The sequence below is a fragment of the Netta rufina genome (genome assembly GCF_964035555.1).
Source record: "Netta rufina genome assembly, chromosome: 4".
Taxonomy (NCBI): domain Eukaryota; kingdom Metazoa; phylum Chordata; class Aves; order Anseriformes; family Anatidae; genus Netta; species Netta rufina.
Window position 1 is genome coordinate 43555282 of NC_140127.1, and position 12689 is coordinate 43567970.

Sequence of the window (12689 nt, forward strand, 5' to 3'; positions counted from 1 at the left end):
CAGGATACATTTCCCAATACCTTATACGGGCAGCACATGTTCGGAATAGGAGTTTATCCAAGGACGCAAACTTTTCTCCAACTCGACTTGACAGATAGTGCCTCTTTCGTCTTGACAGCACTCCTTTCTACTGAGAACAGAAGGGCACATCTGCGCTGCTGAATGTTACAGACATCAGACGGGATTAACCTATCCATACAGACAGTGTCATTAATTAGAACGCACAGCTGCGGTTAGAGGTTAGCCCGCAAGTGAGTTTTGTTTGCTATTTAACTCATCTCTAGAAATGGGAAATTGGATCTACCTTGTTACTGTTTCACAGGCAGATTTCCACTGTTCCACATGCTCAAGTCATAACCACACCTAAATGCTTGCTCTATGACTTGATGAAGAAGTGCAGATCGTACCTGGACTTCTTCCATGCACCGACTCATGGACTTGTTAAAAAAAAATCCTACAAGTCCTACAAAAACATAAATTCACTTGATGCAGGTGAATTTAACAGCTGATTGCTTTGGGGACCTGAGATAATTTCAGCATCTGTCTGAAGCACCAGCAGCACCAGGTCTAGAGCTCTCCGCCACGCCTCTGTCTTGGCTGTAACATTATCATAAACCCTACAGCCCTCTGCACTGCCCGTGGAGGGAAAAGGACCACCTCGGAACATACCACCTTTCTGAAACTCTTTCAGTACGTATGCTGAGGGAGAGCCACAGTCAGCTGCTTTTTTGAGGTGATGCTCAATTAAGGTCTGTGCTTCAAAAAGCGACGTTGCTTTTGCAGTGTTGCACATAACTGCTGCAAGATACTGGCTCCAGCCAGTTGCTAACGCCTGAAGCACAACTGGTTTATACTCTGCTGAAGATGCTGCCAGCCAAGGGCCGTGAAATTCTTTCACAGGCTTTTTATTTGCTAGCTTTAAAGTCTGCTCTGCCAGCGCCTGACTGTGACTCAGGCATAAGAGCTCAACTGCGCCCCCACCGAGGAAAACCTTCCCGTCCCTGAGAGCGTGGTGCAGTCGGTACACCAAAGTCCAGAACCGGTCTTCCACGAGCTGCATCTTTGCGGGCACGGCAGTGGTAAGCACGGCCGTGAGCAGGGCGAGACCTCGCACCCTTATCCTGACGGGCACCAGCTCACCCAGGTCCATCGCGCGCCCGTCGCTGGCCGTCCACAGCTCCAGCTGGGCGCCGCTGCCCACGCAGGAGGCGCTCAGCTGGGTGAGGTACGTCACGGGCTGGGCTCCGCTGGCCTCCCCAAAGGCACTCAGCACCTTCTGAGGCACGGAGCCGATCACCAGAATCTTGTTCGCCACGCACCTGTCCAGTAGGTTTTCACACACGTGCCCTTTGACCAAAACTAAGCTCACTTGGGAGCGCGTTAGAATATCTAATGATGTATTTAGCCACACGTCTCCTGGTCTGCCCGCCTGCAGGTCAGGACGCTCCAACACGGTCCTGACGTTGCGTGGCTTGGTAAAGCCTAGGTGGCGATACGCTTCAGTCAGGTCACCCTCCGTCAGCAGAATCCGAAGGGGTTTGTCTCCAAGGTGTTTGATAACTGCGGCTTGTTCTGGGGATACTAAGGTGACAAAACCCGGGCAAACGCAAGAATAGCTTTCAGGCAGCCCAGGTAAACAGCACGTCACGACTTCTGCAATATTGAATTGGTTAGAGCCACTACATTCTGCTCGCTCATGTTGATACGCAACGATGCTTTTAAGCAATTTCATGTTAGGCTCATTGCCATGGCTCAGAGCTCTTGCCAGGTGTCCTAAACCATAACACGCACACGGATGTGCTGACTGTCCTGAGAGGCATACCTGAGAATCATCGAGCTGACTCGAAGAAGGGCTTGTTGCTAGAGCACTGAAGTATCTGCTGTGGGTTAATCTTTTCTGTTTGCAGTCAGCCAAAGGTGAAACCAGGCCCTTATTAAGATTACTGTCAGCTTCTTGATGGGAACAAGAATTTCTTGGAACAAGTTCTTTTGATGGAGAAACTTCTTTCTGAAGGCACAGAAAAATCTGAGGATTTAGAAAACTGTCACATGCAACCTCGTAAGTTTTGCTGCTAGAAGTGTTTGGCCTAACGCTGCTAGAACACAGCTCTTTATTTACATCATGTACTGATATCTGAAGACACTGGACTTTCTCACAGCAGGAGTTCAGCCCCTCTGACATCACTGACACTATTGCTGAAACAGGAACGTTCTGCTGGAGGCACTCCAGGACGGCATTGCTCCATGCACCAACAAGAAACAACAGGGTGCTCATCCCAGTTTTAAACTCCTTGTTTTGCGCCTGAATGGTTTCATTTAGAAGCTGTCCGGCAGCACTACTTAAATCCAAACTTTCGATCAGTCTGACAGCAGAACAAATCAACATGCTTTGGTTGGTGCTTTCATCCACTACGAATTTACAGGATTTCATTGGCCCCAGTAACGTTCTTCCAGCTGATGCCAAGGATGAGAGCTGCTGAAGTCCTATATGTCTTCTCGAATTCACATCCCTGAAAGCCATGGCCAGCGGGCAGCATCTGCAAACGGAACACAAACTGATTGTCCCACCCTCACAGTACTCCAGAGGACACATCTCAAAATAACTACATTAACAGCTGAATACTGAACAGAGCTCTTCTGTGAGGCACTCTGCATAAAACAGTCCTTTATGCTGTGCATTGACTATGAGATACATAGTTGCTGAAATGATGCATTGATAAAATACCATGGATTTTTTTTCTAGCAGATAGTAAAATGCCGTTAATTCCAGCGGTTTCTTAGACGTGAAGCAGCCCAGATCTTACAGAACTACCACTTCTCTCGTGACTTGCTATCTGGAATTTCAGCTGTCTTCCTTAGGGCAACAGTTCCCTCAGGCAGAATGGACAACTGCACGCAAAACCAAACGCTCTGCGCAGATGCACCTTGGTACCAATAGCGATACCGCTGAATTTACCCTCCAAATCTGGACAAATATAAAAAACTTCCTTTATTCCAACAAATTCATTTTATTCCAAATTCTATTTATTCCATTTAACATACATAAATACTCCATTTAATATGCATGAAAAGGAAGGCCATCTCTTTATACCTCACAAAGCAAACTGCCAAGACTTCTAGGTTTTGGCGTACTACGTGGTTTTAACGTGCCAAAAATACATCTTCTCTCCTTTGAAATACGCCCCATACCACACTCCTGTGGCAGACCACATGGATTAAACTATAGCACTTTTTTTATTTTTAATGAAAAAAGTACACACACAAAGAATTAAAAAGTCATAGCTCTTACATTTTTTATGTTCAGATTCAAATAATATTTCACCTCCTTTGTAGAACTGTTGTCAATTCAAAACCTCTTTTGCTACTCTACTTCGTGAAAGGCCAACCAAATACTAACTCAAATGAAGCCAAAGCAGGAATTTAAGAAGTAGAGTGGGCAGTCAGAAATAACCACCGTGTGCTAATAGACCCAAAGTTCTACTGTAGCCTGAATTGACAAAAACAAAACAAAACAAAACAAAACCTTTAGTTACTAGAAGTATCTTCAAGTACCAAAATAACCATTAATCAAGAATTTATTTATTTTTTTTTTTAAGTTATCTGTAATCAGTACTTTTGACTTTGAAGCTGTACTGGGAGTGCACAACTGAAAACCTTCATCCAACATGCTTAAGGATTTTTTGGAAATTTTTCTTGGCAGTCTCTTGTGACTAGAGTCTAGGCATGCATTGTATCCGTATCTGTACTTCCAGTAATATTTTTTTTTGAAAGCCTGTTTTTTCTTAACGGGAACCTTAGCTTACTGCCACAGCTAGTTTGTGTTGAAACAAACAAAAAAGATCATTGGCCCACAGAATCTGATAATGAAACATGTTTCCCCTACATTCCAGCTGACTTTTTTTTAAGGATGTACTATGACAGTGTTTTTTGACATCACTTCTTCAGAATTCAAGAAGTTCTCAACTGCTGATGATTGCTTCTTGGAGTGTGCTTGCTTTGACAGAAAGATCAGATAACCAATTTGTGGTTCTCTTTGTAAACTTTGAGACATAGATACAGTAACTACGTGGACGGGCCATGCCCCTGCTTTGGTGGGAGACACGGAAGGACAGCTGGGAAGGGCTTTTCCATTTTCCAGCACAGCGAGCTTCGTGCTCTCCGGCCGGTTCCGAACACGGGCTGGGCTCAGCACCACGAGCTGCTGCCGGACCTGTAGGGCGTCGTGATCTCCACGTGCGTGGAGCCAGGGCAGTGTTAGTGCAGCTCCTGCCATCAAAGCCATGCTGCCACCAAACCTCAACGCAGCCAACTACAAGTCACTTACCCAAAACCTTCTGAAATCGTAGCTGAAGAACGTGCCTCTGCCTTGCACCTTTATACCCATACTGCAGGACTGTCGCTGTTTGGGCTGCCAGGCTGTATCCCCGTAGGTCCATAAACCCAAACCAAACGGACCAAGGGCAAAGACAGACGAAGGCAGGGCACATGCTGACAGAAAATGATGTTTTTATGTCACTGCCTGCACAGTCCGTGGCGTGCGTGTCCTGGGCCCCGGTGCTCTTTCCCCGCTGTGTTTACGCTCCTTACCTCGGCACGCTCCCGCCACAGACCGACCTGCTGCAGGAACCACCGGACCCCAAACCCAGCTTCTGTCCCTCCCCGCCACCCCCTGCCCTCTTACCTTTATTTCCACCCCGTGTGGGGGGAAGGACAACGAGCGGGGGGAGCAGGTTTGGGGTCAGAAGGCAGAGATCAGCCAGGAGCGGGGGGCACCCGCCCCCGCCGCCATGAGCCGCCCCCGCCGTTGCCAGGTTACCGGCCCGGCCGCCATTTCCCTGCCGCCCACCCCGCCTTCGCGCTGACCTCACGAGCCCTCCGAGCTCCCCATTGGTCCGATCTGGGGAAAGGGGCGGGTCCCCGGCGCGCCCCGGCTCGCTCATTGGTGGTTGCTCGTGGCGGCGCCGAAGCATCTTCCGCCCGGCGTTGGGAAGCGGCGGCGGCGGGCAGATGGTGAGCGCCGGGGGGCGGGCGGGCGGGCGGGCGGGCGGGGCGGCCCCGTTATGACCGTTATAACCGTTAAAGCCTGGGGTCGTTACACAGGCGGAGGGGGCTGCAACTGGCCCTGACAGGGCTAAGCCACGGGCAGGGGGTGCGGGGGGCCTTAGGCACTGCCAGGGCGGGCACCTGTGAGCCAGGTCCGAGCTGTGAGCGGCGATCGCGGTTTAAAACACGAAGCCCGGGCGCTTCCCCCCTCCTCGCACAGCCCCCAGCTCGGTTTCCTTCTAGAATCATCCAGGAAAATGCACCCAGCCGCGGTCTGCCAGTTGCCCTAAAGAACACCTCTCAATTCCCTACAGCTTCGCTATCGCTCCTTGCACAGTAGCTGTGTTGTGAATTTTCTCAGTTGCTCGTTCTCTCCTCTTTCTGAAGGCATCCAACTACAGGAAACCTGGCTTAGGCACGACCCAGCGGAAGAAAAGCGGCCTGAAACCCGAACTTACAGAAGAGCAAAAGCAGGAGATCAGAGAGGCTTTCGACTTGTTCGATACCGATGGATCTGGCAGCATCGACGTGAAAGAACTTAAGGTTCTCTCACTGCTTTTCCTTGGATGGAAGTATCGTTGGGCACACAATCGTAGCTGCGTTTTCTGTGTGCCCAGCCCTAACCTGCTTTATTCTGAAATGGCTTTGGGGTATGAACAACAGTCACGGCTTGCTCTCAGGGCCAAATTTGGGGTGTATTTCACAGTTACCCTAAGCAAGATCTGCATGCAATACAGAGCAGGCAGGCTTCTCTAATACATGCACAGTTGGCCAAGTAGCTTTTAATATCTGAGGATGTGAAATTTTTGGTGAGTTGGCACTTTCCAGTAGAAGAGTGTTCAGCAACAAAATTTCTGCCGTGCCCTGTATTTCCACTAGATCATATAGGAACAATGAACGTTCACAGGTCAAATCTTCCTCAAGTTCTGTGGTGAACCAGGATTAGGAAATGACTAAGCGTTTTATCAGTACTTAAGTCATTGTTACAGAGCTTGGTTTTGAACAACATTAATATTAAGCGCTATCTGTTCTTACAGCAGTATTTTGCTTGTGTTGTGTAAGCCTCAGAAAGTCTTTCTTTTTCCTTGACTAGCACAACACTCACTGTTTGATTTGCTGAAGCTGAGAAATTTATGGAGTATTGTCAGTTGCCTCCCCATGTAGCCAAAAGTGCCTATACATCTGGTTTTCTTCTATCTGTGTACTGGATTGCCTAAGTTAACCACATGTAATCAAAACTAATAGGCATTCTGCCCTAAATTTCAGATGGAATGAAATCACATCCCTGATCCTCCCCCTTGATGTCCCTTTTAGGAGCTAGGCTGAAAACCAATCTGTAGTTCAGAAATGTAGTTGGAACTTTTACGTAAATGTGACAAAAAGTTTCCCTTAGTTTCAGAAATAGATCCATGTTCCACATAGATCCAAAGACAAAATAAATCTGGAGTCTTACAAACATCAAACCTACACTGTTAGTAATTGGAAAGATGAAACAAGCAAGAGCTGTGGGAAGGTCTTCCTTGCAGTGAGTTGTCATTACAGTTTTGGAAGAAGAAATTAAAAGGCCTTTAATGCAGCTGCTGCCACTAGAATTTTGGTGGCCCCCTAACAGAATTGCTTTTTGGCACAGGTTGCGATGCGTGCCTTAGGCTTTGAGCCAAAGAAAGAAGAAATTAAGAAAATGATAGCAGATATTGACAAAGAAGGAAGTGGAACCATTGACTTCGAAGACTTTTTGGCTATGATGACACAAAAAATGGTAGGAATTGTTAAAAAAAAAAATAATCTTGGAATAAAAAAATACCATAAAGGGATATATTAATAGCAGGTGTTTAATTAATATATGTTGTACTTTCATTTTAGAGTGAAAAGGATTCAAAGGAAGAAATTTTGAAAGCTTTCAGGTTATTTGATGATGATGGCACAGGAAAGATTTCATTCAAAAACTTGAAAAGGGTTGCCAAAGAGCTGGGAGAAAACTTAACAGATGAAGAACTTCAGGTAAAGTCTGACTTGCCAGAGGTTTTCTACTAGGAATGGACCAATCGTTGTGGAAATTCATGCCTATATGAAAAGAGCTGAGAGGTTAGAAGTGTGCGGAATAATCAAATACATAGTTATGGTTTTGTATGAAGTACTTCTGATTTGTTTTGTAACAAAAAGATTTTGTGTTTAGAGTCAAGCCCCGTGCCTGACCAGGTGTACAATATGTTTTGTAGGAAATGATCGACGAAGCTGATCGAGATGGAGATGGAGAAGTGAGCGAGCAAGAATTTTTAAGAATCATGAAGAAAACGAGCTTATATTAGTATTTGTTGCCTTGCTTTACAGCTGCTCTAAAAGATAACCTGGAAAAGACTTAAAAATGGGTTTGTCTCCCCTGCATATTATATGCCAAGTCTGAAACGACAGAATTTTGGCTCATTCTTCTTTTTCAGCAAAGTTAATCGGGGAAAGGGGGCTTCAGTACCCAAAAGAACTGTTCAAGTGAGGTACTGCAGAAATGAAAAGGAAGGATGAACTGAACCTGCAAGGTAAGGTCCCTTTAGCCCTGGCCCCCAGCTGAGGATGTCAGTGATGCCATCTTGGATAAAAAACGCTGTGTCCTAACTATTTAACTGAAAAAAGTGAACAACATCTTGCCTGAGACGTGAAGGTTACCACTGCGGCTGGAAAACACCAAGTCTGACTTTCCTAAGGCTACATAATAAAGAGATTAGCTTATAACACCTTAAAGAATGAAAGTACAAGCACAGTATTTTTATTCCTTTTAAGGCTTTTAGGTTATCTTGTGGTATTTCTGTCCTTCTGTTGCTTTCCATAAAAGACTCTGAAATCAATTGCATATTTATTTCTGCATGAAACACTATTCTCATGGTGATTTGGTTTTGGACCTCAAGGGAAGCAAATGTAGGCAACCAGTTTTAGTTCTTTTGTTTAGCTGTTCCATCATCCGATCATCTGAAGCCTGGTTTAATTGAGTCTCACCTGGTTGCAGTATCAAAGGTTACTGAATGCTCAGTTCTAGGGCACGCTGTGGTAAATTATCTCCCAGGCTATTCACAGTCAAGTGGCAGGGAGGATTGGCATCTGAAGTGAAAAAAGAGCTCACCCGAGACAGCTGTGAAACAGGGAAGATATTTAGAGCCATGCAATCCAAATTCTTTTCAGACGTCACTATTTCTAATTAATTTCTAAGGAGTATTTTCGTTTTCTTGAGTATCTTTTGTCCAGGACTTAGCATCCATGCTGACAACGTGACAGTGATGCACAACGTGACATCTAACTACGCGCTCCTGCAAGGAGGGTTTATCCTCGGGTCCAGATTAGACAATCAGCTTCAAAACTGCAAGGAAATCCTATAACCCTAAGCCACCTCTCTCCCTCTAAAAGCTGTTTGGAGAGTTTGTTCCTGCTCACAGCAGCAACTAGGTAGCAAAATGTCAGGAAAGGGTTCAGTGGGAAGAGGAGGGAAAGGACAGAGTTCCACCAGTATGGGCTAAGATCCCTCTTTCCTCCAAACAGCTCCAGATGCTTCACAGCCACTAGCAAGGTTTGTCTCTGTAGGAGAAAGGAAGAGACAGCTCCTGGACTGTCTCCCTGCTACAGCTGCTTCTGTAAGGGCCCAGCAGGGGGAGAATTAGTTTCAGCAGTGGAAAGGGGAAGTGTTCATTTACATTTCTTCCTGGCATACAGATGCGGAGCTGGCACATTCTGTCCAAGTCCTCTGAGTTTTGTGCTCTGAACTACGCTCTCTGAGCAAACCCTCTCTAACCTATACAGAAGTAGGCTTAAATGTGTGGGGGAACAGGGATTGCATAGGGCCCTAAAAACCCACCAGAGATCTATCTGTGAAGTCCCCTAATTAACATGCTCGGTGGCAGTAGATGTACCTGTACGCTTTTTTAAATGTCTGTTAACTTTGTATAGTGTGAAATAAAACTGTTTTGCAAGTTAACGACGTTGTGTGCTCACAATGAAAATTAAGTTTTCAAAAATAACTTTGAAGCGTTAAGCAGTTTACCAAGTACATTTTTGCTTTATCTTCTCTTTCTAAGAGAGAAATTCCTAGGTTCAACTGTCTATCACATAATCCTTCTCCCTCTTCCACTACGCTGATTAAAAGTTTCTAGTACTGACCCATTATCACCAGAAAGGGAAACTTGAAGTTCTAGTTGATTATGGGGAATCCCAGCGCCTATTAGAGTGACTGTACTTTCAACACCACCACAGGAAGAGATTGATGACTGTTGTTTACCTACCTATGATGCATGTCACAGCTCCCTTCCTGTTCTAATCCTGTTACTTTTCTTCTGAAGGGAGGAAAAAGACATGCAGTCATACCTACTGAGGAGGAAATTTTATTTCTGGCTTGCACATTAATCTCTCGAGTCTGGAATGTTGGAAGGTGCCTCAATTAGTGCCAAGCTTGCACGCAGTAACGTAACAGAACAAGTGCCTCACGCTGCCTCAGTGTGCGTTATGGCGAGGGAGATCTTGTCCCCCCTTCAGCCACAAGGCATGCAGGAGGACTAACAGCAACACGGACAGCAGCCCACAGCCCTGTTGTGGTTCTCTGCAAATGATTTTTAGTGTCACTGCGAATCCTTCCCACACCTTCAGAAGTGTATTCGTTTACATCTCTATACGTGGTGGAGGAAAAGGAGCCTGGCTGAGCTCAGAGCTCGGCTTTTGTGGGGAACTGAACTGCACATGCAGTAATTCACCCTTTTGCTGGGCTGGAGGCGCTCGGCTCGATGAGTTGGGAACATACCCAAGCAGATGTTTTTCCTGGCTCTGTTCTAGTGACTGCTCAAGTAACTTACCCTAAATCAAGCCGTGTCTCTAGAGAAGATGGATTATTTGCACCCCTCTTCTACCCTTCCCATTCACTCATTACTAAAAAATAAACCTAACATGAAAGCTGGGGCGCTTTTAGGAGGCTTGGATTCACTTCCTTTGCACTAAAGCACCGAAGAGGAGGCAAAGCAGTGATCTGCATGAAGGCTCCCATCCCTCAAGGCACCTGAAGCCAAGAGCAGCCGTCTGTGGGTGCAGAGAGCGGCACCTGCTGCAGCGGGGCCAGCTCCAGACCTGTCCAGAGGCAGGCAGCCGCGAGCCCCGTTCCTTGCACCCCTTTTCCCCTTGGTGGTGACGGGGAGGCCGGGCTCCTACCTGCCTGCGCAGGGTCCCCTCGGGTGGATGGCTGCAGCACCTATTTCCAGCTGGGACTCTCCCTGCTGCCACGTCAGGGAGGCTGGGCTCGCAGTTTGAGCGCTCACGCTGGTCGGATGCTGCACAAAAAGGAAAGCGGAACCGCAGTTTGTATCAGCGAGCATCTCAATATCAAAGCACTTCGGGATGGTAGCTGCTGGGGAGATAACGTTGCAAATCACTTCCAATGAAAAATGTCTCTAAACAAAAATGCACTGCGTTTTTCAGAAAATACAAAGTAGTTCAAAGGAAAAATAATTTACTTACAAACAACATTGCAAAATATGGCAATTTTAAATTAATCTTTACTGCTAGCTCCCCTGGGCAACTTGGAATTCTTCATTATCTCTCTGCCCCACAGAAACTGTTGTGATATTTTCAGTTGGCTTTGGGAAACCAAACAAAACCAAAACGCAAGGTGACAGTCTAATTTGCAAGGATGTTTTAATTAATCTGAGCTGGCAACTTCAGGCCCTGGACTGCCGTGCTTTCTCACCTCCGTGAAGGCAGTGCAGAGAAGGAACTGCTTCCCGTTGCACCCGTGCCAACCGCGTGGAAAGCAGCACGCCAGGCAGGCACAGCTGCCTGCGGAAGCTCGAGGAGCAACCTGTGGTTGCTGGAGATGCCCACGGAGTTACCTGGAAGCAGGTGCTATCGCTCACATCGCTAGGCATGCATTTGGGTTTGGATGAACAAACACAGAGCCCATTTCTAACGAAAAACCAATCGCTTCTTCTTAGGTAATCTTGGTATTTAAAAGGGGGTGGGGGAAAGTAAGAAAAGAAAACCTTGGTGTACTTTCACATGCCAAGAGCCCTACCAACAGTTACAGTGGGAGCCGAAATATCACCACATTGATGAGACACCTGATGTCAAAGCATTTGCCATCTACAGTTTTGCAGAACAGCTCTCGTGGCCTGCAGACTGCCCGGCGGGGTCACACCACGTATCTGAAGCATTAAGAGCCCGCTCCCTGGGAGCCTCCTCACGGAGCTGATCCACGTCGCACACTGATGCGGTACATTTGCTTTTCAGCACCCGTGGGCACGGTGAGCAGAGTTTGAGAAAGACTCAGGCAGTGGAAAGTGTTCTGGGCCAGAATTCACCATCACCACACGCAGCACGGAAACGCTGGCAGAAGAGATTTTTCTGACATGGGTTAAATATTTCTGCGAACCGAACTCACATTACTCTAAGCCTTAAATTCATTCCATTCGCTGCTTGGTGCTTTTTTGCAGTCTTTGCAAGCCTACTGGCCCAACGAAGGCTTTGGGTGGTGCATATTTTCACAGATATTCATTCTCCGAAAATAGCAATGCCAAAGCCAAATCAGGAGTGTTGAGACCACGTCCCAGTATCATTGGTATCAGCCCTCCTGCTCACTCAGAACTTACTCTCCCTGCTACAATTTGTTTGAAAGTTATTTTTATTTCCCTACCCAGACAAAAAATGAAAATGAGAAAAAAATAATGCTCCTAAGAGGCTTCAAAGCACAATTTTTCTTTCAAATCTTAGTTACGTGTGCTGACAGCAGCCAGCCACAGCCACCCGATGCAGTTTACAGCACTCGGGCAGAGAGAGGAAATAATCAGAGAGTTTCAGGAGTTGCGCAGCCATCCTGCAGCACACTGAGCAGCATACGGGGCTCGCGCATCCCTCCTGCAGCAGGGACCAAGCAGCCTGCTCAGCCTAGCAAATGTCAAATCCTTGACATGTGAGGAGGGTATTCCTATGAGAAGAATTCCAGAAAAATCTCCTTTCTGCCATCCACGTACAGCTATCAATAGCATACCCGTGAGTGACCAGTGGAAAGTGACACAAACACCATGTGCTCAGAGCCTGGGCACGGCCCTGTCCGAATCACCCCCGCAAACGGGGGGCCACGAGCCCCCTTTGCATCAGCCCAAAGGCTCGGGGAAGGTCTCTGCTGAGGGGGCGTACAAGTCTCATTTCATTTCTGATTTTCTGGGCATTGCACATGCTGCTCACCTCCAGGATGTGCTCCTGCGTTGTTACTTTAAGGAAAGACGCACAAGTCTTTCATTTCTCCCCAAGGAAGTAAAGATCAGAGATCTGAGAGCATGACACAGTCTCGCTAGAGGGCATCCAGTTACTAACATCTAAGATGAGTGATGCTGATTTCCCTCCTCTGTGGCTTTTAATGACGATCAAAAGTAGGCTAACAAACACCATCCAGCTGGGGCTTGAAATATGTGGTTGGATACTTTTTTCTTTTTTAAAAAGAACACAACACTTTTCACACAAGTGCAATACAAAATACTGTAATTATTAGCTGGTTGTTCAGAGCTAAACCCCCAAACCACACTTTCTGAAACTCCCACTCTGTATCAATAGTTACAGATGTGCTCTTAGGGGAGCAGGGAACTGAACTTGCCTTTCACACAGTCCCCCCGAGTGCCCTGCCCACTACT

At 46.7% G+C, this 12689-nt stretch overlaps 2 protein-coding genes across 2 annotated transcripts; one reads left to right on the forward strand and one right to left on the reverse strand.

The window, feature by feature from the left end:
- Positions 1-463: 463 nt before the first annotated feature.
- Positions 464-2533, reverse strand: BBS12 (Bardet-Biedl syndrome 12; the record flags this gene model as incomplete). Its single annotated transcript, XM_084285538.1, has 1 exon — positions 464-2533. The coding sequence occupies exon 1, from the start codon at positions 2519-2521 to the stop codon at positions 464-466; it is 2058 nt and encodes a 685-aa protein (XP_084141664.1). The 5' UTR covers positions 2522-2533.
- A 2454-nt stretch (positions 2534-4987) lies between these two features.
- Positions 4988-8967, forward strand: LOC311208630 (uncharacterized protein). The gene is made up of 5 exons (XM_084285473.1): positions 4988-5010; positions 5431-5586; positions 6674-6802; positions 6907-7044; positions 7263-8967. The coding sequence occupies exons 1-5, from the start codon at positions 5008-5010 to the stop codon at positions 7350-7352; spliced, it is 516 nt and encodes a 171-aa protein (XP_084141599.1). The 5' UTR covers positions 4988-5007; the 3' UTR covers positions 7353-8967.
- Positions 8968-12689: the final 3722 nt, after the last annotated feature.